General features: G+C 34.3%; 1 protein-coding gene across 1 annotated transcript; it reads right to left on the bottom strand.

Annotated features, from left to right (window-relative positions):
* Positions 1-373: 373 nt before the first annotated feature.
* Positions 374-22,036, bottom strand: LOC134236274 (peroxisomal carnitine O-octanoyltransferase-like). Its single transcript, XM_062718457.1, has 16 exons — positions 21,960-22,036; positions 11,529-11,677; positions 8,925-9,049; positions 8,286-8,467; positions 7,863-7,990; positions 7,031-7,236; positions 6,543-6,656; positions 6,228-6,332; positions 5,703-5,786; positions 5,404-5,511; positions 5,057-5,187; positions 4,168-4,291; positions 3,103-3,181; positions 2,782-2,875; positions 2,108-2,227; positions 374-1,730 (listed from the first exon to the last, which is right to left on the bottom strand). The coding sequence occupies exons 2-16, from the start codon at positions 11,662-11,664 to the stop codon at positions 1,595-1,597; spliced, it is 1,872 nt and encodes a 623-aa protein (XP_062574441.1). The 5' UTR covers positions 11,665-11,677; positions 21,960-22,036; the 3' UTR covers positions 374-1,594.
* Positions 22,037-27,689: the final 5,653 nt, after the last annotated feature.

Raw genomic sequence — 27,689 nt, 5'->3', positions numbered from 1 at the left:
TCTCTCACAGTGTTGAAAACATCAATCTCAGAGCTTATAGTTGTAATGTCAACACCAGTCCAACCCTTCCTAAAGTCGAGAGCAAATTTCTCTCAGCTAGCGATTTTTCAGCTGCTCTCCATAATGTTACAGCGATGTCAACGCTGTGAACAATTAAAAAATATGTTTAACATTATATAAAAATTAATGCTTAATAATGTTTAATATTTTTGTCTAAGGGTTTCAAATAACATTCCATATCACTGGAAGGTATAATTTTAACGAGAGAAGTTTTTAATAAATTTTGTAAACCAACAGAATGAAATACATGTCCTTTCTGCCTAGCTTTCAGCAACATATCATATATCTTGAAAGAGAAAAACAAGGGCAAAAATAAAGTATGAAAGAGCTTTATTTTGGTCTCTGTAATACACAGAAGTAAAACCCTGCATTGATATGTGCACAATATTATAATTCAAACACAGTACTTCATGTGTTAAGTATCTCTACCTTTCCATATACATGTAAATATATTTTCACCATGATTCTTTTGATTGCCAACAAGAAAATGATAATAGAAATTCTAAATTTTATACCTTAATGAAATAGCATTTGTGACAAATATAAAGATACAGTTCATGGAGAAATTGCTGAAGAAAAATTAATTTATATTAACTATCAATAGATGTCTATTTAAAATCATAATAATACATGTAAAAGAAGTTTGATGTATTTTAATTCTATGCATAAATAGGGCTTATATGGTAAGTTTAAAAATTTACATCCTGATATTGCATTGCCCAATTAATCTCTAATCAACCAATGATCTTATGCTAGGCCTTACAATTAATATCAAAATTACATGTCTGATCAGAAAGAAAACATTCAAGTTAAAAATATATAAGTAAGTCGATAAAAGAATAAAAAGAATCAAAGTGCATGTGTAATTCATTGTATCTACAATCATATAAAATAATATAACTTAAAAATTTATAGATCATTTTTTTTTAAAAGATATGTATTCATGTTTACATTCATCATGTGTTCATTATATAAATTAATAATATATGAGTGATAAATAGTGCATTTTTAATCAATACAGAATCATAATAAATTACAGAAGTAAGAACAGATTTTAATTTTCACCGGATGCTGCATGATAACCATTCATTTTAACATTTGCATTTGGAACACAATTACAATTTTCATTAAAAGGCTGCAAGTTACAGATTATCCTCACAATAAAAGTATTGTTATATAAAATGAATAAAAATAAATGTAGATGAAAAAGTAGAATCAGAAGTAGAGTAAAAGAAATGTGACAAGACAAAACAATTTTTTATTAAAAATCACAGGATTGTTTTTCTCATTTTACTTTTAACAGTTACTTTCAACAGATACATATTAAGGATTTTTCTATCTTCATAACAGTTAGAGGTAGTTTGAAGTCATTGTTTTATCTGTTGGACTTGTAATCCACCTTTGGCCACAAATAATTAACATAGATTATTCTTCAATATTATTAAAAAGTAATTTTTTTCCCGTTTTTTCATAACAATTAAAAAAAAACAAAAAGTTTAAAAATATTGCCAATGTCAATTGTTGTTTGACAGTATCAAAGTTTAGCCGTCATTGGTGTATCTGATAACACCAATCCATCCAAGTCGTCCAAACATTCCTGAATGATTTGAGCAAATTTCTCTGAGCTTGCAATCTTACTAGTTCTCCATGTTGTTACTACCATCTCAATGCTGTCAATGACGGAGAGGGTAAAAACATTTACTAACACCTTTTCATAAAAGTTTTCAAATGTATTTGACTTTTCATATATCAAATACCAATATTTGGAATACCATAGATACATGTAAGTCAAAGTGATCAGGAACTCCCAACCACTTATTCTTAAAGTATTTTACCATCAGTATCTGTAATCCTTGGATATCTTGATGAATTTCTCAAAATTTTTGTACAGTTTTCTGCTGGATTTAAAGATCTCTATGCAATGTTTGAAATGTTTCAACAGATTACTCAGAACAATAAAATCATTTAATTTTATATAGGATATGCTACAAGTACAAACAAATTTAAACTATGCATTTATTCTACTTCCACTCCACGTGATACTCACTAGTTTTGTTCCATGTGATAGAAACAGCCATATCCATCATTGGTCATTGCAGCCACGCCCCCAAACACGGAAGTGTAACCTATAAAACTAGTGGATAACTCAAAATTTCCTCCCCCGCCACTGAAAAATAAATGAACAAGAGTTGTTTGTAAACCACTTATGCCCGCCTCCCCCAAATAATTGTATTTTTTTTCTAATTCCAAGGTGCTTTTACTCTGACAATAAAGGCTCGATCGTACCCTAAACAAAACTTGACCTAGATATTTGTACAATAAATCTGTATACCAAATTTCATTTCAATATGTGCAACCTCTGTGAAGAAATGAAAAGAGAACTTGACGTAGATATTCTTATGATTAATCTGTATACCAAATTTCATTTCAATATGAGCAACCTCTGCAAAGAAAATGAATGGAAACTCATGGTTGACCGTCAGACAGTAGTTAAGCAATATGCCCTCCCTTCATTGAGGGGGGGGGATAATATAAAATTACTGAGATTGGTGCAACAGGGCAGCCTATCTAGCCTTTAACAAGTACTTTATATACCTCAAGGAATTAAAAGGTAAAAAGTTTAAATAAAGATCTTATTCAATGCAATTAGACTATATAAAAAGCTGAGTTTACTTTTTTAAAAACACTTGGGGTATAAGACCCATTTTGGGTCTGACTTGCCTTTTTGTGAATGATTTATCTTGGAACAGAAGTGGTTTTGGTATGCCTAGTTCCTCAGCTATTGTTGCCAAACCAAGCAAATGTCTGTCACATCCTGGGTATGCATAAAAATTTTTCAATTATTAATTTTTCTTTTCAAAAAAGGATACAACTTTTGGGCAATGTAAAAAACCCCCAAAATTAACTTTTCTTTACAGACAAAAAAAAATTATTCACATGTATATTTCAAAAAATCTTTTAAAATATTTATTACAGATTGATAGCACAGACAAATTATTTATTTAAAATGATGATCTTCCTTTTCGACTACTATGGATATACCTTTCAGTTCTTTTGCTTCATCCATTAACTTGTTATGTTTATGTGCTGCTTTTGTGTATGCAAACTTTTGTTCTTGAACCTAAAAAAGTGACTTTGTTATCTCATGATAATGAAATCAAAACTCTGACTAATAATTTGTGTCCAAGTCTAGAATACAGTACATGTACAACTAAATTATATATTAATAAGCCACAAATGCAATTGCCTTATAATAGAGATTCATACATTAATACTAACTTTATGTAGCTGCAGAACAGTAGCTCTTTGGTTGAGAGAATTTGGATAGACAAACAAGGCATTTTCTAAGATTTTCTCAACTAGAGCCACAAGTAAAATTCATACCAGATAGAGTCAAACGTCCTCTTTGAGATTCGAAAACAAAATCCTTAAATTGACAGTCCATACATCTATATAATAAGCAAGTTCTATACATTTTATTTTATCTGTAATCTTTTCTAATACATTATAACGTTTTGGTTGATCTTTTTTGGACTTTTTTTTGTTATCCTTAGGCCATCTTCAAAAGAATGTTTGCTTGCCCTCTCCCAACTCTGGGTAAAATTATAGGGTCTATAGGTTAGGTGGAAAAATCTTTTTTTTTTAAAAGAAAACTTTAACATAGTTGTTGACGAGATAAGAGGAATGAAAGGGAAACAAATATTGTATACTTAATGTAGAAATTAAGGAGAGAAAGACAATTTTTTATGAAGTGGTTAATATCGTATTACATGTACTTGTGTTAGCGGCATCGTATTGATTTAAGCCAAAATCATATCAACTTGCATTACATTTAAAATCTAAATCTGAACCAAGTTGGATTGCATGTACAAATTTCTTTTGTTTTGAGTCAACATGGAAATGTATAGTGTCTTTTCTTTGAGTCACTGAAGTCTAATCTGTTAAAAATTTAGTGTATCCTATATGATTTAGGCCAAAATCATGCATTACATTCAAAATTGCCACTATTGTATGTACACATTTCTTTTGTTTTAAGCCAACATAAAATGAAGATATTATTATACATACACTATATGAGTATAGCTTGTTATAGGATTGAGAACTTACTGAAGCCTTAGGATCACACATGGCTTTACAGAATTCTACTGCCTCTACAGTACACGATCGTAAAGTTTCTGTTCGACTGTGGTAAAATCTCCTGGTGGTGGCAGTCTCATACACTGGAGCTGGTCTGCATAAGTATTAAATAAAACTGTCTCCATGTAAACATTTATCAAACATTTGTGTCACATATTTATCATTTAATTAGATACCCTCCGCTAAAAGTGGAATATTTTTTTTGTCCATCTGTCCGTCCGTCTGTCTGTTAGGTAAGCCAAATTTGATACCACTGAGTGAAATTTAATGAAACTTTCAAAAAATTGTGCACCTATATATATTTTTCCATTATAATCATATGGGAAGCGGGGGGTTAGTGAGCTCATTACTCACAGTACCTCTAGTTTTATTTAAAAAATCCAAATTAGAAAACTATATACACACAGGGTTCCAGGCTATATACATACAGGGCCAAGGAATAAGCAAACTATATACACTACCGGGATTTATCACATATTTTTAAATCTAAAAAAAATTGCAAGATTTTTATTTTATAACTGAAATTACATGTACAGTTATTACATTTTATTTTAAATTCTAATGACAATTCTACAACTGTGTTACATGTAAAATACTAAAATAACACACAATGAGTATTATATGTAATTAATATAAACATGCACTGTAAATTACTTTTTATTTGTGACAACTATATTTTGTGACAATCTGCTTGCATATTCTTATTCATGCATATATTATTATTATCTTTGGATATATAAAGAGCAACAAGCAACATTCGTGAAAATTTTGTCTCTTTATAAGTACCAAATATATAACTTGCAAAAATAAGGTATCACGAAAAAAATTGGTTATTTACAGTAACAATATCCTCTCTTACTTGTTGTGTGTTTTGTAGTAAGCATATTGCAGAGCCAGTTGTACATGGGTATCAGGGTGATGTTTGTATTTCCGTAACTTTTTCTTGCCATATCTTGTATATTTAAATGTTGTACATGAAAGGGCACTTGCCTACAAAAAAGGAAGTGAACTTGATATAAAATTGTAAGTTAGAATGTCTACTGAAAAAAAGAAAGTTGTAACTCTCATATTGAAATTTGCCATTTTGCATTTGGCAGGGGTTATAATGTGTAGCAAAAACAAAAAAAACTATTTTTTTACAAAATAATGTTTAGTATATTATGATCTAATAGAAAAGACAAGGAAATTGGGACAGGGTTCACTTACATTAGCTAAGAAGAATTTCTCAGCTGCAAGAACGGCCTCAATAATGACATTGTCAACATGGAATTTTAATTCCGTTGGTTTTGGTAGGTCTCTAATTTCCATAGAACCCTATAAGAATAGCAAAATAAATGTTTAAACAGATATTAAAACACTAGAAACAAAAAAAATAATTGATACAATAACCTGCTGAAGAGGATTTGCACAATTTATTTTACATCTACTTCACAACTATGAAAATTTATTAGTAACAGTTAATTATTACCTGAACATAAATTGATTTTTCTCTATTAATTATTTACCTGCCACTTGCCCTTTGACCTTCTCACATTAAGGTCAATATAGTAAGTACTTGTCACCATGACCATCCCGTCAAAAGGAGCATGCTGAAAAAAAGGTCCAAAAACAGTTAAACCTGTGTACATGTAAGGCCATCTATAAAAAATTGTTTGGTTGCATGCCCTCTCCCAACTGACTGACTAAAAATGGCCCGACTCAAACATTTTTTTTTATACATACCATGATAGGATTTTTGTTTTTTCCCTCCTATTCTGTCAACAAAGATGTTGAAATTTTCTGGAAAAAAGATTTTCTAAAAATGGCCCTGAGTCTGGAGAGGGCAAAAACATTTTCTTTTCTATCCACCATGCATTAGGAGACATGATATTGGATTACAAAGTGTTACAGAAATGGAAAATAGTACAATAGGACTGAAAATTAAGTTTACAGACTTCACAATGAAGTATCAGAATAGAAGTTTTCATCATTATTGGTATTTTGGCAATTTTATAAAAGAAAGATACAGAAAAATTGAAAAATTGACTTACATCACAGTTGCATGCACACATGCCATTTTTATAGAAGATATGGTTGACACATTTATCAAACCATCTGTCTCTGGAATTGGTCCCTCCCCCTGAGTAAGTAAATAACTGAAAGAAAAGGGGGAAAAAAATGGTAACAGTTTTACATGCAGGTGTAAGGCACTGCAAAACAGTCCAAATTTCTAGAAAATGAACTTAAATGTCAAATTGTTTTTCCAATTTGGGAAATAAATATTAAATGTACACAGCAGAAAAATATATATAAAGGTTTCTGTAAAAGTATAATCATAGGAATTTAGAGAATATCTTTGGACTTGCCTCTGAGTTGTCTTTCGGCTCATAATCATCAAGTGTGATGGTAAATATACTGGTCTCAATTTTCTTAAGATTGTGAAAGTTCTCTGGATGCAAAGCACAAAGCCGACTTCTGATCTGTAAAATTAACAATTTTATCAGATATCTTAACAAGGCTATGTTCTAAATACATGTAAACTGTTAAAAAATTATTAAAATTCATTACAGGACAGGTATAGGTCAAAATAAAGCAATTTGTAATCTTGGATGTATTAAAATATACATTTTTGCATGCATGCAAGCACTGAAACAAACTTGAATTAAGAAAAACAAATCTGAATTAATTAAGCTTGCTTTGGAGTTAAATTTCAAGTAAAAATATGGCCAATTTTGATAAATAAACAGGTTTCACATGGGCATGTGTTGATTGATATCAATTTTAAATCAAACTGTTATGCTACAGATAAGAAATATATATCTCTTTATGGTAAGTAGGATATTTTTTTACAAACCTCTGCCCATTTCTTCCTTGTTTCCCCTGTAAGAGCCCCTAGTCCTACGCCTGGGGGTTCCCTCTCACACCGGTCTTTAATCAAGGTCAGCTGACGCTGTATCTCGGGGGGTCTGAGTGGTTCCTCATTCTGGTCCACAACATCGAAGCAGAAGAACCGCCCCTTGTAGAGCACCACAGCATGAAGGGGGGTGGGTCCCTCAGATTCTGTTTGCAAAATATCAGTGAAACACAATGTAAGACTCTCCTCTTTGCTTATATTCTCATAATTATGAAATATATCTTCTACAAGTAGGTCTAAAAAAATTTAAAATGATTGTACTGATTGCTGGATAATGTATACTCCTTAAATTTATAGGAGGAATTAATTATCGCATAACTTTGCAAAAAGCACCACGCACGAAAAAACACATTCATTTTTCATATCAGTGCAGATTGACAATTAAAAACTTGATCTCCTCTTTGTTTTTATACTCATTTCAATGAACTTTTAAGTGGTATATTCAAGATGTACTTCAACATAAATTTAATATACTGGTTGTAGGATAATGTATGCACAAAGTTTACAGTGAGAACACATATATGCATAATGGATTAGAACTCATGAAACTTCTGACATTCCCTTTAGTACTGAGTAAATGCTGAAGTTTTCCATCAACAGTCATGGGAAACCTTTATTTACTTGAGATTTCTATGTATATAAAAAGAATGAATTATATCATACATCAACAAAAGAGAAACCAATTCGGACATATGTTTGAAGTTTGTTTTTAACCCTTTCTTGATGACAGCACAGATGAAATGGTAATCCTTACTACCGGTAAATATTTTACCTGTCTTGAGGTAAGAAATCAGTTGATCTCTGAAAACCCCTGGTATTCTACAGGTGGAGAAGGCTCTCCTAAACTGGTTCATACAGAGTTTTCTCCCTTTATTGTCTACTTCCACTTTCAGAGTCTCCCTGTGAAATTCAATTAATAAATTATTTAATCATTTAGCACATTAGCATGCTTCATGCCATTATTGTAAACCAATTTTTATTTGATTTTATTCGATTGCAAGAAATTTTCTTGAGGTTGGCGAGAGCCTCGTCATTGCAAATATTTCTTGTAGCAAACTGGTCCTTAAAGTCTCTGCATCTATAAACAACAGATCCTAAAAAAGGCTTGATTGCAAAAATTAATAGTTACAAAACTAGATTACATCTGGCAAGTCAGGAAATATAGTCGTCACAAATAAAAGTTGGTTTACAGTACCTTCTGATGAACTGCCAGAACTTGGTGTCATAATGGAGTACCATTCCCGCCCTTTCTAACTGAGTCCCTGGCTTGGGGGTCCAGTAATGATTGTAATAGGGGCCTATACCAATCAGGTTCATGAAGGGGGCCAGGGGAATACCTAATTCTAGATATCCCTTCTCCTCCCACCATTTCTCTAACTGAAAAAAAAGAACATGAGGGACGTGAATTTTTTTTAAAAGAAATAACAAAAGAGTTAAATTATTCATATCTATTTTTAAATCTTCAAAATTTAAGGCAAATGTGGGTCATTGACTATTTTGTCAAATCTTGTCTGAGATATTATACTGTTACATTGTATCAGGTTTGTTTGCTCCATTTCTATTTTGTAATGTTTTGTAGACTTAAATTGAGCTCGAATCCTGTTTGATATCTTCACATATTTCATACATATGTATTAAATGTATATTTTGGTTTGCAGTTAAGTTCACAGTAGGTTTTCAAAAATTGAACATTATTTGAGGATACAAAGTACCTCATAAAAAAGTAATGTTTCAATGTATTTATAGTTGTGTATAATCTGGTAAGTAAATAAATGCAAAATAACCTTGAGAGCCTTGGTATAGAAACAGTTTATCAGGGGACTTGCACACCTACCCAGTTTCTCTCACTATGAGCTTTCTCCTCTAGTTTTTTGTGAAGCTCCTTTCCGACACCAGAGGCAAACTGTTGAGCAATGAATTCTGTTTGTCTATACTCCTCATCTGTTACATGTGGTTTTACTTAAATAAAAATAAAGGATTTTATCATATATTTGATATATCGTATAAGTGGAAATTTTAGTGAGACACAATTTAAGTGATTTCAAAATGCTCTCTTATGTAGCTATATTTACATCCACTGAATATTTTCTCCTTTATTTCTTAAGAAAACCCATTGCTTTAATCACTGCATGAACTACATTAGGGATGTCGCCTTTACAGATTTCTTGATCAGTGGCTGTTCCATCAATGAAACGTATAAAGACGTTCGCATCATTAATACAATAATTAATCTTTTTAATCCTACTTTAAATGATTAATTAAACAGATATAAATATAAACAATAAAATGTCCTTCTTTGTTTGTTATTACTGGAATTAACAGTCGCAGCTATTGCAGAAAAAATTTACATAACCCACTTACGCGGGTTATGTATTTTTTCTGCAACAGCTGCTTCCGTTAATTCCAGTAATAACAACAAAAGAAAACATTTTATTGTTTAGATAATAACTACAATGCAATAAATTTTTAGCGATATTTAATTTTAGCAAGATGTTATTTATTTTTCATTTGTTAATATGTTGTTTTCCATCTGAACACACATGGAGCCTAATAACTGATGTCAAATGAACATTAAATGATGTCACAATGTTAATTTGTTTCAATTGTTATACCGGCTTATAAATAGCTTTCTGTATATTTATTACTAATAAAAAGTTGAACAAAAGAAATGTTTATTACATCTGTCTAACAATTTCACTGTTGACTGACCTGCTGGTCCAACATAAGAATTGTTAGACCGCAACATCACAAGTAATTAATTATTGTTCAATATCGGCGACACGGAAATAGCCGAAGTTAACGCAGGGGTGATAAGGAAGCATACAAAATATTCTACCTTGACTAAATCAGTGTTTAACTTACATTATGACGTCATAGTAAGCAAGATGACGTCAATTTTAAAACACAAGTTTTCGTAATATTGGTATTTAGAGATGTTATTTAACTCTAGAAAATGAATAGAAACGTGTAAACATTAACAAAAATAAAATGTTTTTTATTTTGTTATGCTGTATCTGACATTTTTATTAAAATCTACCACCGATGACGTCATTTGTGTACATCAAGTAACTTAGGAATTGATCATGTCGTGTTAAGAGAATTTGGCTACGACGGCTTGTACAAAGATACGTGAAATGAAGTTTAAAAGCAAATATCATTAATTTTATGTAAAATTCATATGGATTTCAGTTAAGAAAACAGGTATGCTAATTTTTATTCATCGATGATATTCTCTTTCAAAGACAGTCGGCTATATACGTATCCCGGTCGGACTTTCCTCTGTCATTTGTGACAAAAATTATGCAGCAGAACAACAATAAGCTGGATATTTAAAAACATAAGATTTGTACAGATGGAAAGTTTGCCTTCTGACAAACTTGGAAAGTGCTGCTAGAATCCCGAGTTAAGCATGATTTTACGAAAAATCTCGGTTGATATGTATAAAATTTAAAACACAGGGTATGGTTTTGTGCGAATGTGTGGCATAATTATTTTACTGACAGGACAGTGGGATTCTAGCAGCACTTTCTAGGCAAAATAGATGTTTTTCTACTATATTATTTACTCAAAGAAATTATTAAACTCCGGGGTATTGTTGTTCTATTAGCCTTTTAATTAAGGAAATTTTCGCTATAAATAGAGGTCACGTGATCCTGTGTCAGTGGTGCACGTCTTTATTTTAGACACTCTTTTATCTGTATTCAATAGTTAATAACAGTTGACGTTTATCAGCGGTTTTAGTAATTTATCAAACTAAATTTTCTATAAAAGTCTAAATTTTCCGAGAACTGACTTATATGCTTCCTTAACATACCCGCGAAGAGCTGCAAGAGTTGTTACAACCAGCAAGGTAAGGAAGATGCTAAAGGGAAGAGTGTGTTTTGTGATATAATAAAAATATAATTAATTTTGTTCTTTCTCAGCTATTGTTTTATATTTATGGATTAAGCCATAATTTTCTATATAAAGAAATTGATAATATAGTGTGTATTGATTAAATCTTAAGTGAGCACTGAAGGATATAACAAAACAGTTATAGACTGGGATTAGGGCAACATATGATTTGTTGGACCTGAAGGTGAAAATGTTGCCTTTGACCTGTGACCTTGGGCAACATTTTCACCTTCAGGTCCAACAAATCATGTGCCCTCATACCCCATGTACCCTGTCAATAATGTATAATGTATAATAAAAACAACAATACAGGAAAAAATATGTGTCATACCCCATATCAACCCTCGACCAATATCAGTTCTCTGGCCTTCGGCTCTCAAGCTGATATTGGATTGATATGGAGTGTGATGAAAGATTTTGCAATGTATTATTCTTTATAAAAGATTCCAAATATCTATATAGTGTGTGATTGAGATCTATAGCTGTAATAGATATCTCACCTGATTCTGGATATCTCTATAACGTGTGACTGTAGATATCTCACCTGACTCTAGATATCTCTGTAATGTATGATTGAGATCTGGCAAAGGCAGAGAAGGCAGCTCTGACTCTGATCCAAATGTCTTCTCGTCCTCTGAGGAAAACAGCAAGTCAGGATCTGGGATGTTTTGGTCATCCATGATTGAATCTGAACTTTGCTGCAAATATATAAATTAATGCACTCAATGTAGTATAATAAACTAAAGCACAAGCACCCCATGTATTTTAGAATGTTGATTGAAACATTAGGGCATTAAGTGTAAATTGAAATTAAAGTGCATTGAGTGTTAAATGAAATTGATCAGATCTGTACACATTTACCAAGACATTCATACAATGTTTGCATGATGTACAGTTGTGTGCCAAAAGTGAAGATAATTTTATTTTTTCTTTATATATTTCATTGAAAACAATATTTTGTAAAATCGCTGGTATGACAACATTTCTTAACAGATTTTATCAAAAATTTCTTGCTAATCCAAGAAATTGTTGTAGTTAAAAAAAAACAATAGTTTTTATCTGATAAGCATTGATTATTTAAAAATATTGTAATTTAAGTGTGACATGAATTTTTAAGTCATATACTCACAATGAATTATATAGTCAACATTGATCTTGAATTTTAGAACCGATGTTTAGTGATGAACTATTTTTTACCAAAAACTAAATATGTAATAATCTTTTAAAGAAAAATAACTACACATTTTCTGGTTTAAGTACTTGTAAGAGTGATGATTTATTAATTAATTTCTAATTAATTAATGAATATCAAATTATTTTTTGTATCCTATTTGTATATATTTTTTATTTCAGCTTATTAGGTAAGTGTATGGCCATTCAGGTGTAACAGACAGTGCTACCCTGTTATTTGCCTTTAAGGATATAATTAAGGTCCTGGCCATAAGTTCTATAAGTCATTTGTTTCTATTGGGTTTTAGTTTTGTGTTCTTGTGTTTTATTGGTTTGTCAAATTCCCTCCAAAGTGTTCTTGGTCTTTCTGGTCATTCTTTGTCCAGATTGTTGATAGAGAGGTTCCATTGATTTGGTTGTGACAGAATTTGACTATTTGACATTCTGACTGTGACTCTCTTCATCTTCTGGTAAGTTAATATTTATTTACAAACTTTAACATATCTTTAATATATAGTTCATTAAATGTGAAATCTGTAATTTCTGCAATATTAATTTCCATAGCACTTTTGCACAGTAAGAGAGATTTTGGAAGTCAGATTTTTACTTAGTTATTAGCAGTAAAGTTAAAGGTATTTTTATGATCCAGATAATATGTACATATGTGTTTTATGATCAGAGAATTATGTAAGGTTTATGATAATTTATAGTTATCATCTGGACTCCCAGCCATATACTGTAGTTGTGTGATAAACCATATGGGAGCTTGCCTATTCCCTCAGAATGGTATGCTATTGTTTTTATGATTTATTGTTTATAAGAAAAAGGTACATAATGTCTATGAAGATATTATAGCTTTAATAGTAATATATATTTTGTTGTAAAGTATTTTAATTGTATGCACAAAGTGTAAATTCTAAGGGAGATATTATATTATATCCAAGATGTGTAATGAATGTAAGAGTTACCTCCCTTTATGCAGCATTGTGTATAATATTGAATTGTGCATTAATGATTTTATGATTTTACTCAATATTGTTATTATTTATTTCAGGGCAATAGTGAATATATTTATATCTACAACCATTAATAAACAGTGTGTCGAACCCTGACAGGTGTTTTCGTTATTACGATTCCATAACCCTGTTACAAATTTGGCGCCCACGTTGGGACCCTTGGGATAGACAGTGCAGTGAGACCCTTGGGACAGACAGTGAGACCCTCTCTGCAACAACCAGCATCCTAACGCCATTTCTGATATCCATAGTGAACAGTCTGCCTGACCAGTGTCCGTACCATAGTGTAGATCCTATTCACGGATGGACGGACTGTGATGTGTGATGTACGCGTACCATACTATGTTACGATGATGTAGTGACTGATAGTGACAGTACCGGTACATTCCGTCGACACCACCTTTGTCGAGTACATAACCGTCAAGACCCACCTTTGGACAATTTGGTGACTCATTATTCATTCTTTGTATTATTTGTGTTTTGTGCTTTGTGTTTTGTGCCATATATGGTGTGTATTTTCTACAAGTGATTTTATCAGCTGATTGGTGAGTGTTACTGTTAGAACTGTTTACCTGTATACTTAGAGCTCTATAATTATTATTTTTTTCTTTTTCTTTCTGCTTGCAAGCCTATTGTATTTTTGAAATTTAAATATTTATTGGGTACCCTTGGTATTGAAAATTTTTGATTAATTTAGTTTTAAGTGTAAAGGTTAGTTTTAAAAGTTTGACAGCTGAGTGCCAGATTGGTAAGTGAGGTATCACAAATTCACATATCCAGAGATCCAGGTACCCTTGAATTACTAAAATGTAAGTAAATTAATAAATAATTCTATCTCTTTTGACAGTGACTTTTTGACAAATTATATTACAGACATCACAGTTGAATAGTTTTCTTGGTAAAGTGTTTGTATTTGTGTACAGGTGAATTATATCCTTTGGTTCTAAGTTGTGCAGTTTTCAGAGTTGTTGGAGGGTTGATTTAAATAAGTTTTATTATTACATTTGCTTGTTTTATTGATTAGTGTAGTGCTCACCTTATACTTCATTGATTTTCATTTATTTAATACTTATTTACATCGGGTTCGTCCCGCAATTTGATCGAGATCGGTTTCTTTTTCCGATTGCGCATTTCCGATCGAGTTCGAAATCCGCGTAATTTATTTTGACCGGAAGTAAGTTTAGACAACGTGATTTGGTAAACAAATATTGAAATTTGCCTTATTTTCCCAGTGTTTGTTGTTCATTATTCATTTAAAGTCATTTGAAGTACAGCTACAAAGGTATTGAAAGTCATTATCTCTTTCAGGTAATTATTTGTCGTTAACTTTTCTTTATTTCAGCTTTTGAATTTCAGTCAGCTGATTTTTTGATTTCATTAAGTAGAACATATCATTATTCATTCGTTGAAATATCTAGTACTCAATTGAAATATATCTTGAGTCTATTTGAAAAGCATTCATAGTCATACATATTTACTAGGGAACTACCTATCGGCAATATTCATTCGTTTTAAATATTTGAAACAAGCCCATTTTATCAGTTTATGGTTCTGTCATGAACTCCCACCTGTAAATAATACTTTGTTATTTGTTAATCCCCCATGATTAGTTCATGCTGAACTACCCTCCTATTCTGATTATATTTTTGTTTATTTCATCATTACTGTACAACATGCCGAAATCCGAAGGAGACGCAAGTAAAACAGATACTTCACCTGAGACAGAAGCTGATAAAGGAGCTACGGCTAGCGAAGTATCAGAGAAAGAGTGGAAAAATCTGTATGCCACATTAGAGAAAATGAAGATAAAACCAGACAGCTTCACATCATGGTTAGCTTTACAGGAACATCAGCCACAGGCTAAAAAGGAACTGAAATTTCCTACCACACAAGCACCAACATTGCCACCACCGTTACCTACCGGCTCCTACTATAAAGCACCTTTGAGGATCTCAGTGTTTTCTGGTGATGAAAAGGACTCATATGAACTTTGGAAGTATGAGGTTGTTTGTCTTATGAAAGAGTCTCATTCTGAGGAGTCCATTCTTCAAGCCATCCGACGTTCCGTCAAAGGGGAAGCAGCCAAAGTCATCATGAGATTAGGTGTAGGTGTAAGTGTGCAAGAAATCCTGTGTAAGTTGGACAGTATTTATGGAAACGTGTTAGAGAAAGAGGATATTTTGGCTGAATTCTACAGCGCAAAACAAAAGGATGATGAGACTTGTTCCGCATGGAGTTGCCGTCTTGAGGATATTTTATGCAAGGCGATGAAGATGGGTAAAGTTCAGAATAGTGCAGCAAATGAGATGCTTCGCACTATGTTTTATAAAGGACTCAGACACGATTTGAAAGATATTTGCGGACACCTGTACCATTCAATCAACGACTTCGACAAGCTACGGGTGGAAATCAGGAAAATAGAGACTGAACATCCAGCCCAAGGAAAAGTGAAGTCAAAGCCAGCAATTGCAAAAGCAGGAGTATCTCAGCCTGAGACAACGAGCACTTTGGAAAGTAAGTTTGAAGCCCTGCAGGCTCAAATAAATCAGCTGAGAACGACACAAAAATCTTACTACAATCCACCCTCTTATGGATCAAGTAACTACAGAGGTAGACATCTCTATCAGAGAGGAAGAGGACAGTTCTCAGGTCGTGGTAGAGGTTATACTCTCAGAATGCCTGAACCAAGAGTCTCTGATGTTGATCAAGGACAACAGATGCCTCGGAGGAGTGGTAGTGTTGTATGTTATAAATGTGGACAGGAGGGCCACATCGCAATTGGTTGTCGAGTAAGGGTAGACCACAGGAGGAATTTAAACTACAGATGGCCGAATCCTGGGGACAAGGGTCTGGCCGACAACACCGTGGTCCCATCAGCTCGCAAATAGTAGGGACAGCCAATGAAGTACAAGTGGCTATAAATGGAATATCATGTTTGGCATTACTCGATACTGGTGCAACTGTTTCTACAATATCCCAGTCATTTTATACCACACATCTGCAGGGAACAACAGAGTTGCATCCATTAGATGAGCATATAGATATTGAGTGTGCAGATGGGCAGTTGATGCCTTACAGTGGATTTATCGTAGTAGACTTAGCCACTTATGGACTTTCATCTCTTGATGTATTGAAGCAGTGTTTATTTTTGGTTGTTCCTGATAGCAAGTACAATTCACGAGTACCAGTACTTTTAGGTATCAATCTACTGGATAACCTGATGAAGATTACAAAGTCAGAGTATGGTACCAGATTTCTACAGAAAGCAGACATACACACTCCTTGGTATTTGACGTTCAGATGTCTTACCTTGAGGAATAGACAACTAGAGAGAAACAGAAACAGATTAGCAGTACTGAAGTCAGCTGAGTCATCCAGAATCCTTATTCCACCGAACGGAAAGGTATTGATAAATGCCTACATGGATAAGAAGATTCCATATCAGAGAGTGCTGACAATGATTCATGCTACTTCAGGTTCCTGCATCCCTTCAGATCTGGATATTACTCCTAGTCTACATTATTATGATTTTGAGGATGCCAACCATGTACCCGTTGAAGTCAACAACGTAACAACTTGGACTGTGTCTGTTGTACCTAAGGCGCTGTTATGTGAGATGCAGCCAGTTACATTAGTAGATCTACCATCTACCAGCTCAGATGCACCATGTAGATTGGACACTATTTTGGAGAAGATCAACTTATCTGATACTTTGTCTGAAGAAGAGAGACAGAGCTGCGAGAGAATCATAAGTGAGTATCAAGATGTTTTCTCCACAGGATCTACAGACATTGGTACAACGAATGAAGTATTCCATCATATTGAACTATCCGATTCGACACCATTCAAACAGCGTTATAGGCGTATACCACCTGCCATGATAGAAGAAGTGAGAACACACATTAAGGAGTTGCTTGCTAGTGGAGTGATAAGACCTTCCCAATCACCATTCTCATCTAATGTGGTATTGGTAAGAAAGCATGATGGTACATTGAGAATGTGTGTCGATTACAGGCAACTAAACTCACGGACAGTCAGGGATAACTATGCGTTACCACGGGTTGATGAGATCCTGGATTCCCTGTCTGGTAATCGTTTCTTCACTGTCCTCGACATGAAATCTGGGTATCACCAGATAGAGATTTTAGAGGAGCACAAACAAAGGACAGCCTTTACAGTTGGTCCGCTAGGCTTTTTTGAGTTCAACAAAATGCCCTTTGGACTTGCGAATGCTCCAGCGACTTATCAGAGACTACAAGAGCAGTGTCTTGGAGATCTTCATTTAAAAATTTGTTATATATATCTTGATGATGTTATAATCTTTTCCAGGACAATTGAGGAACACCTTGACCGCCTCAGACTTGTTTTTGATAGGTTTAGGAAGTTCGGACTAAAGCTGTCTCCTAAGAAGTGTCATTTCATGATGAAAAGGGTCAAGTACATTGGACATATCATTTCAGAGGACGGGGTGCAGGCCGACCCAGAAAAGGTAAGTAAAGTTCTAAACTGGCCCAAACCTAAGACTCCTGAAGAGGTTAGACAATTTCTTGGATTTTCAGGATACTATAGGAAATTCATACATGACTTCTCTAAGATTGCGCGTCCCTTAATCAACATTATGGCCACTGGTAAGAAGTCGAGAGGAAAAAAGGCACTTCCTTCAAGTTGGCAATGGGGACCAGATCAAGATGCTGCATTCAACAGACTCAAGGAATGTCTAACAGCAGCCCCAGTTCTAGGATATCCTGATTTTAGAAAACCCTTCGAACTTCACACAGATGCTAGCCTCAGTGGACTCGGAGCTGTGTTATATCAGGATCAAGACGGAACAAAGAGAGTCATTGCCTATGCCAGTAGGGGTCTGACAAAGTCGGAGAGGAATTATCCCATTCACAAGCTGGAGTTCCTTGCTCTTAAATGGGCAGTTACAGAGAAATTTTCGGACTACTTGACTGGAACCCAATTCTCTGTATTTACCGACAACAATCCCCTCACTTACGTGCTGACTACGGCCAAGTTAGACGCCACTGGACACAGGTGGATAGCTGCATTATCCTCGTATAACTTCAGTATCACCTATAAACCAGGTAAGTCAAACATAGATGCTGATATTTTGTCTAGGTTACCAGCACAGACAGAGACACTTGATGCTGAAGCTGTTCGAGCCATTACAGACACAGGAGAAAAGCAGCCTTATATCCAGACACTCCCTGTTTCACCTGCTGTTTGCCAACAGTTGCAGATACCTATAATAGATGACAATGGCAGTCATATTGATCTGAAACAGATCCAGAAGGAAGATCCATACATTGCATCTGTCATAGACTATGTTAGAGAAGGAAAGAGACCTCCAAGAAACTCAGCAAGGTGTGAAGCAGAGGCAATTCTACACCAGAATTATAAGAAGCTGAAGTTAGATGAAGGTATACTTGTACGAGAAACACAGAGAGAGGGTACTACTCAGAAGCAGTTTGTTGTACCATGTAAATACAGCGAAGTGATACTGCAACATTTACATAACAACATGGGCCACCCTGGAAGGGACAAGACAACATCATTGGTTCGAGAAAGATTCTACTGGCCGAGAATGTATGCAGATATTTCCAAGTGGATAGAAGAATGTGGGAGATGCATCAAGTTTAAGACACCTGATAATCAGAAGGCATCCTTGGTCAACATTGTAACAACAGAGCCACTAGAGTTAGTCTGTATGGACTACATGACCTTAGAACCATCCAAAGGGAACATACAGAATATCCTAGTGATGACAGACCATTTTACGAAGTTTACCATCGCCGTACCCACTAGGAACCAAACAGCAAAGACAACCGCTGATGCTATCTACAATGAATTTATTGTCCACTATGGAATACCACAGAAACTACATTCCGACCAAGGAGCAAACTTCTGTAGCAGCATCATAAAAGAACTTTGTCAAACATTTGGAATTTCTAAGTCTAGGACCACACCCTATCATCCTATGGGTAACGGAATTACTGAAAGGTTTAACCGAACACTCATCTCTATGTTAGGAACTTTAGACCCAGAGCAAAAACACAACTGGAAAAAATACATCTATCCATTAGTTCAGGCCTACAACTCAACTATTCATGACTCTACAGGATACTCGCCATATTTCCTTATGTTCGGCAGAGACCCCATTTTACCCATAGATCTCATATTTGGAATTGACAGAAATCAACCTTCAAAATCAACTTCTTCTTATATACAGAAACTGCAGAAGAATCTCCAAAATGCGTACCAACAAGCCCAAACTGCCCTCAAGAATTCACAAGAAAGACAGAAGTTATATTATGACACCAAAGTAAGAGGAAGTACTCTAAAAGAAGGAGATCGAGTTTTGATCAAAGTAGTAAAATTCGAAGGAAAACACAAGATTCAGGACAGATGGGAAGAACATCCATACATAATCATAGGGCAACCTAACAACTCAGTTCCTGTCTTTAAGGTGAAGAGAGAAGATGACCAAGGACGGACAAGGATTTTACACAGAAACCTCTTATTACCTATTGGGTCCAAGCTCGCTTCACCTGTTCCAGCACCTAGGCGTAAACGTCCAGGGAAGCATAGACAAGACAGAGACGTAGAGACAACACAGAATCAAAGTGATACAGAGGACCTAGACAGTGAGTATTGTTTCAGCACAGTAAATCACACAGTGCCATTGCAACATACACCCGCTGTAGATCAAGGTCAGAATGTTCCCACTGTTACTGGTGACGATCAGGAAGGTGAGGAGCACCTGGAGAATGGATCAGGGGAGGACGCTTCCAGTCAGAATATTGATGAATCTGATGATCCAGAGTCCAGCGCAGTTGATGATGCACATGACGAGAGCGCAGTCAATGATGCTGATGACGCACATGACCAGAACGCAGTCCATGATGCTGATGACGCACATGATGAGAGTGCAGCAGATGATTCAGATGATGATCTGAATACTACAAGTGTAAACAGTCCTGAACTTGAAGAAGATGATAACGACGAAGACGACGAAGAAGAAATGCCCAGAAGATCAGGTAGATTACGGAAGAAACCAGGTTGGATGGGTGATTTTATTTGCAAACAACAGGTTTTAGATTGGACGAAGAAGGCAGAATGTTTTAAAGAAATGGCGTCTGAATTGAAAGGTATGGACGAAGAGATGTCAAAGGTATTTTTGAAGATGATTACAGAGAAATTTTAATTTGTACTACATTCTGATTTTAAAGATTATTTTTCAGCAGTTATCGAGGTAAGCCTCCTTTAAATGACGTGGAAGTCATTTCAAAAGGAGGGGGAGTATGTAAGAGTGATGATTTATTAATTAATTTCTAATTAATTAATGAATATCAAATTATTTTTTGTATCCTATTTGTATATATTTTTTATTTCAGCTTATTAGGTAAGTGTATGGCCATTCAGGTGTAACAGACAGTGCTACCCTGTTATTTGCCTTTAAGGATATAATTAAGGTCCTGGCCATAAGTTCTATAAGTCATTTGTTTCTATTGGGTTTTAGTTTTGTGTTCTTGTGTTTTATTGGTTTGTCAAATTCCCTCCAAAGTGTTCTTGGTCTTTCTGGTCATTCTTTGTCCCGATTGTTTGTAGAGAGGTGCCATTGATTTGGTTGTGACAGAATTTGACTATTTGACATTCTGACTGTGACTCTCTTCATCTTCTGGTAAGTTAATATTTATTTACAAACTTTAACATATCTTTAATATATAGTTCATTAAATGTGAAATCTGTAATTTCTGCAATATTAATTTCCATAGCACTTTTGCACAGTAAGAGAGATTTTGGAAGTCAGATTTTTACTTAGTTATTAGCAGCAAAGTTAAAGGTATTTTTATGATCCAGATAATATGTACATATGTGTTTTATGATCAGAGAATTATGTAAGGTTTATGATAATTTATAGTTATCATCTGGACTCCCAGCCATATACTGTAGTTGTGTGATAAACCATATGGGAGCTTGCCTATTCCCTCAGAATGGTATGCTATTGTTTTTATGATTTATTGTTTATAAGAAAAAGGTACATAATGTCTATGAAGATATTATAGCTTTAATAGTAATATATATTTTGTTGTAAAGTATTTTAATTGTATGCACAAAGTGTAAATTCTAAGGGAGATATTATATTATATCCAAGATGTGTAATGAATGTAAGAGTTACCTCCCTTTATGCAGCATTGTGTATAATATTGAATTGTGCATTAATGATTTTATGATTTTACTCAATATTGTTATTATTTATTTCAGGGCAATAGTGAATATATTTATATCTACAACCATTAATAAACAGTGTGTCGAACCCTGACAGGTGTTTTCGTTATTACGATTCCATAACCCTGTTACATACTGATCAAAATAAATAATTAAATTGGACAAAAATTGACCATTTACCTATGCTTTTACAAAATGTTGTTTTCAATGAAATATATAGAGAAAAAATAAAATTATCTTCACTTTTGGCACGCCACTGTACCACAGGGGCTTGTGGATGTACATTTATTTAAAACTGTGATGGAGAGATTTTCAGCGGGTTTTAGTTTTAATCATCAAATTAAGATTCATAATAATTAACACAAAACATTTAACAAATAAATACACCACCATCAGTCCATCACAATGAGCTACAATAACAGCCTAACAAACTAAAAGAAAAAAAAGTTGACACTTTTTCAGACGGCTTCGTCTACTTTCGCTTTTAACATGTTTAGGCTTAAAATGATCATTGATGCATTTCCCTTGATTTGAACGCTTTGCTTAAAAAAACATACCTATGAAGATTCTTTTATCGACAACTAGGCCATATTCATCCCTCTGACAACGAAGTCCTACATAAAGTTGAACCTAGAACTCAAAGTCTACAACTTTTATTTTTAAAATGAAAGTAGATGGTCGTTCTCAAGAATGTCGTTTGGGGAACATTTAATTTTGATCGTCCATTGTGGCCCCACCCTACCCTTGGGGGACATATGTTGAACAAACATGAATCTACACTAGCTGAGGATGATTCCACATAAATTTCATCTTTCCTAGCCCATTTGTTCCTGAGAAGAAGATTTTTAAAAGAATTGCCATTATTTTTTCACTAATTCATAATTACACATTTTCTCTACTTGGAAGAGGGTTTGGCCCTTCATTTGATCAAACTTGAATCCCCTTAAACAAAAAATACTTTGTAGCAAGTATCAGTGGCGGATACTCAGAAATCTCATCCCGAAAAAATACTTCAACTTCCAAGATAAAAACCAAACAAACCATAGCAAGACTGGAAATCCAAAAGTCCCAAAACTAAACTAATATACTACACAACCTGCTGGCAAAACAGCACGGGACAAAAGTGACCAACACCACCAGAGAAATTCAAAACCTGTCTATGATCACCAGTCATGTGATAGGTCCAAATAAACCAATCGCCCAACGGAGTTTTGGCGGGAAAATAATTAAATTAATTCAATAACATTTTAAAATAAATCAACACAAACAAATTGAACATTGATACATGTAGTTCATACTGAAGAATAAGGTACATGTATACTGAAGAATAGTTTGTAAAATTGTTATAAAGGTATGATTTTTGCTTAATATTTACGAGAGGAGTGTAAATATTAGAAAGATAATTTGGTTCGGTGGGTTGGTATAAAAAGTTTAAATACAAAAGAGTACATTTATGAGAGATGATAAAAAAAGATGGCCAATATTCTTGCTTTGACCTGTTGACAGGCCCTCTGATGGACATATGGACATACATGCACTTATGTATACATGTAAAGGACTATTTGCAGTATATTGCATAATTTTGCCCCCACAAAAGTCATATTTTGAAAATTTATTGAAATTTGCTGAATTGTACAAATTGTATGAGAAATCTAAATTTATAAAAAATTATAGTTTCAAAGCAGCTAAGGTATTGACAATATTTGTTTTCATGACGTCACAAACTATTTGGATTTTGTGTTATTTTTTCCAAAAGAGGAAAAAAAGACATAATTTGCTCATTTTATACTATAAAATTAATAGAGCGCTGGCCTGCTCCAGAACAATATTTACATATTTCATTGATATTATCTTCTTACAACGTGGAGATCGGTCCTTCGGATGAGACCGCATAAACAGAGTTCCGTGCCGCAGTAGGTGATTGCACGAAAAATTAATTATAAGATCCCTCCTTGCTCAATGGCCTTGAGTGACGAGTATATAAGACAAAGTTTGCAGCTCTCCACCTGCAAGGGTGGCGTCTCCATATGAGTGTTCGAAAAATTCTTAAACCTTATACAAACAATCAATCAATATTTCTACACGTTATATCAAAATACTGAGCCGGAGCAGACCTGCGCTCGGTTACTTTTACTCAAAACATCGACGTAATATACACATTTTTCTGAAGAAATCATGAACATTTTGAATTTACGTCTTTTTCCTGAAGTCATGTAAAACATATGACGTCATGGCTTATGAAAATATTGCCTTGAAGTCTGCAGATATCTCTCTGTATATATTAGAACGTTGTTATATATATCTCTGTCAAAGTTTGATAAGGGGGGGGGGGCAGGTATTGGTCATGACCGACCGAATATAGTCCTTTATCACTGTTAATTTATCATACAATTTTTTTTAAAATTGTATCTATTACAAATAGAAGGGTTTTGCTTATTAACCAACCTGATTTTGAAAAATTGTTAAATTTAATTTTTAAAACGTTAAAAAACATGATACTCAGTAGTTTATTCACTAAGTAAATAAATGGTTAAAACCATGATTCATTTATCACCAAAAGAATGCTTGCAAGAATATAACCGAGAAGCATTGTAACTATGCAGTGTATGACCTTGTGACTTCACTAGATGCACGGACTACCCTGATCTTCCATGTTGATTATCTATGTATGTGTGCGTTCAATCGGAAAGCGATTTCCTTTTACGTAGTTGATGTTTTTTCATACTTGTGCAGAACGATGGTTTGTGTTTGTAAGAGTCTTATCGATGCAACAAGTTGATAAAATGACACTTGAAAAAAAAATCCTTGAGCGGGGAGGAGAGGGAGGGGGTGTGTTTCAATCACAGTGGAGAAAATGACAAGAGAGATCACGTTGACAAGCTTGCACAAGATGAAGATGTTTCCTAAAAACAAGACATTATACCACATTACAAAAACTCCGAGTGGAGGATTCAAAAGCACAAATTCACCATTGCGAAAACAATGTGGAGAATTGCCTCTGGTATAGAAGACCTTCCCTTTTGGAAGGATCATTTGGATAGAATATCAAATCAGGAATATCCATCGATATCAACAGAAGAAGCAGAAATACATTTGTAAGTAGGGGTATAGACACTTTGGACATTGATACCAAAGTTAAACCAATAGAAGAAGTAGAAGAAACTTCAAAAAGATGTGAAAGCCCCATGGATTGATCAGGTACAATCATGCAGAAATGTTAAAAGCTGAGGAAATATTAACACTCAGATTTATCAAAGATATCCTGCAAATTATTTGGAAGAAAGAGACAGCATCAGATGATTGGATAGATTCATTGTATGTTGTTTAACGTCCCTCTAGAGAATTTTGACTCATATGGAGACGCCACCACTTGCCGTTGGAGAGCTTCAAATTTTGTCTCATACTCGGCACTCACAGCCATTGAGCAGTGAAGGGTCTTTTTTCGTGCCAGCACCTACTGAGACATGAAACCAATGTTTATTCTGTCTTAAAGGACCAATCTCCACGTCCCAGAGTGGGATTCGAACCCGCGACTGAAGGATAAACTTCTTTACTCGCAACTTTAGAGCAGACGCTCTAGTTCTACATGTAGCCATATGATTGGAAGGTTTGTATCATAATGATGCTGCCAAAGAAAGGTGAATAATAATAAGCTAGCATAGAGAGTTGGAGAGGAATTATGTTTTTGTCAGTCACCAGAAAAGTCTTGAGCAGAGTCATCTAAAACAGTGGTAGACCCATACCTCCGTAAAGAAGAAGATGGAATCAGAAAAGAAAAATCATGCACAAACAGATATGTTCCTTGAGGCACATTTCAGAACAGAACAATGAATGGAATGCAATGTTGTATGCCAGTTTCATCTTCTAATTGCAAAATCATTTGACAGTATACATCGTCCTGATTTATGGATGATCCTCAGACATTACAGCATACCTAACAAGATCATATCCATCATTCAGATGCTATACAAAGACTTCCAGGCAAAAGTGATCTTTGGCACAGAACTTATAATAACCGACAGTTTTACAATCCAAAAGTGGGTACGACAGGGATGTCTGCTTTCACGTGCACCATCATGATTGCTCTTTACTTTCTGCCTAGACTGGGTTATGAAATGAAACATATGGAGATATCAAACAGTATTCAAGATCAAAAGTCCATAAAATAATGCAAAATAGGAGCAGGGCAAACATGGACCTCCAAAACATCAGAGGTGGGATCAGGTGCCATGGAGGAGTAAGCATCCCCTGCCGACCGGTCCACCCACCGTGTGCTTCTTGTCATTATCAACAACAGAATAGAAGAAGTAGGCAATTCTATATACCTTAGCAGTAAGATCATAGCCAATGAAGATTCCACCATGGACGTTGAAATAGAATTGCAAAAGTCCGTGCCACCTTTGCCAACCTATGGGAACACAAAGAACTCTTCAATTATCAGAACCAAAACCAAAAAGGATATTCAAAACAAATAACATGGGACTCCTCCTTCATGGATTATGGATCTGAGTCCTGGAAAGTGACAAACAACATAACTTAAAAACTAGATATATGTACCTTCCAAACAAGATGTCTTCGTAGAATATTCAAGATATCAAGGGGCATGTTGCAGCAAATGGCAGCAGACAGGCAGATATGGAGAAGCTCGGTGCAGGCCTTATGTGCTCAAAGCACGAAGAGGATTTAGTAAATGAGTAAGTACAATTTCAATTGGTTGCAGAATTTTCCTCATATCAGTCACAACAATACCAAATTTGATTAATTTTCAGCATGTCCTAAAGCACAGGATAGCACCAAATGATAAAATTTCCCTTCAATAATTGCCGGAAAGCACAGGAGTTCCCGTACCTATCAATTTTACCGAAATTTTTAGCAAATAAAAAACCGTTATACCTTTAATATTAAAAGTGTGACGTATTTTTTATTTACAAAAAAATCTATAAAATTGATAGATACGTGAACTCCTGTGCGGAAAGTACATGTAGTCGATTTCAAATGCACAAGGATAAGTTTTAAGTATATGTCTTTAAAACTGTCGAGCATAGTCGAATTAATTCAGTACTCTTCATAAAATTGATAAGTTTCTAAATATTGATCACGGAACAATTTGCAATTAAAGATGGCACCAGGAACTCTGACACATGTATCTTTTTTTCTTTGAATTCGATCTGGCCTACTCATGTAACCTGTAGGAAAGAAAGTTCCTTAACGCAATTTTTTACAGTGTGTACAATGTATGTGTTCCTATGCATAACTTTGAATCTACACTACCCGGGGATCCTTCCATATAAATATGACCAATCATGGCTTTGCTGTTCTTGATGAAGAATATTTATGAAAGCTTCTATTTTTTAAAGTTATGTAGATTTGAAAGCACAAATTAAATATAAGTAATTATAATATGATCAAAACTTGAAAAATGAAAAAAAAAAATGTATTTGCAAACATGAGTATCATGGCGACCAAAAATTTTTCGAAATGCTGTTTATCAAGGTTGTTGGAAGCGTTGCAACATCAATTATTTTGTCAGCATCCTGTCTCAGTTTAAAAGTGTGCAGAGCGTGCTTTAGCGTATCCAATATGTTGGAAGACAGATGATAATGAAGTTTTACATATACACTTCATAAATTAAAAGATATTCCATCACTTGGTAAAATATATAGATATAGTTATATAATTGTACATCTTATTTCTTATCCGTTTCATTGATTTGAATAATATATATTTTAACAAAATACCAAGAAGTTGACGAAGAAAATGCCAACGTCGGGACGTTTGTCATAGTTTAGTTACATGTGACGACTAAAACGTCCTGATTACCAGTAAATTATACAAATATGGAACAGATGTGGTAGACCAAGATAACAAATATTAAGATAACAGTTGTAATCAAGCTTCATATACTGTGACATTTCTATCATGCAATTTTTATTATTTGCTAAGATCACAATAGACACAACAGATAGTAATACACATTAACATTGCTGTTTCATTACATTTTATTTGTTTGCTTGTCTTGTCTGGAAAACGTTGAAACGCAAAATCCTGACATCAGAATTTTGTCACGTTGTTGAGAGAGTAGTCACTTTTCAGTGGGGGACAATTTCCTATAGGGTGCACATACAGGAGTGCGACATTTAGGTTTTTCTTCCTTAGTAGACCTCAAAAACTCCACGTGCCCTCTCAAGGAAAGTACTGGTCTCTCGCTGCTCAATGGCCCTCTGTGCCGAGTATAGGTCTAAAAACCGCAACCCTCCACTGGCAAATGGCTGTGTCTCAATATGAAT

Source organism: Saccostrea cucullata, unplaced genomic scaffold (genome assembly GCF_032062105.1).
Source record: "Saccostrea cucullata isolate Sc308-1 unplaced genomic scaffold, CSIRO_AGI_Scuc_v1 ctg87, whole genome shotgun sequence".
NCBI lineage: Eukaryota > Metazoa > Mollusca > Bivalvia > Ostreida > Ostreidae > Saccostrea > Saccostrea cuccullata.
Note: the sequence above shows the minus strand (reverse complement) of the source record. Positions and strands in the feature narration are given on the sequence as shown.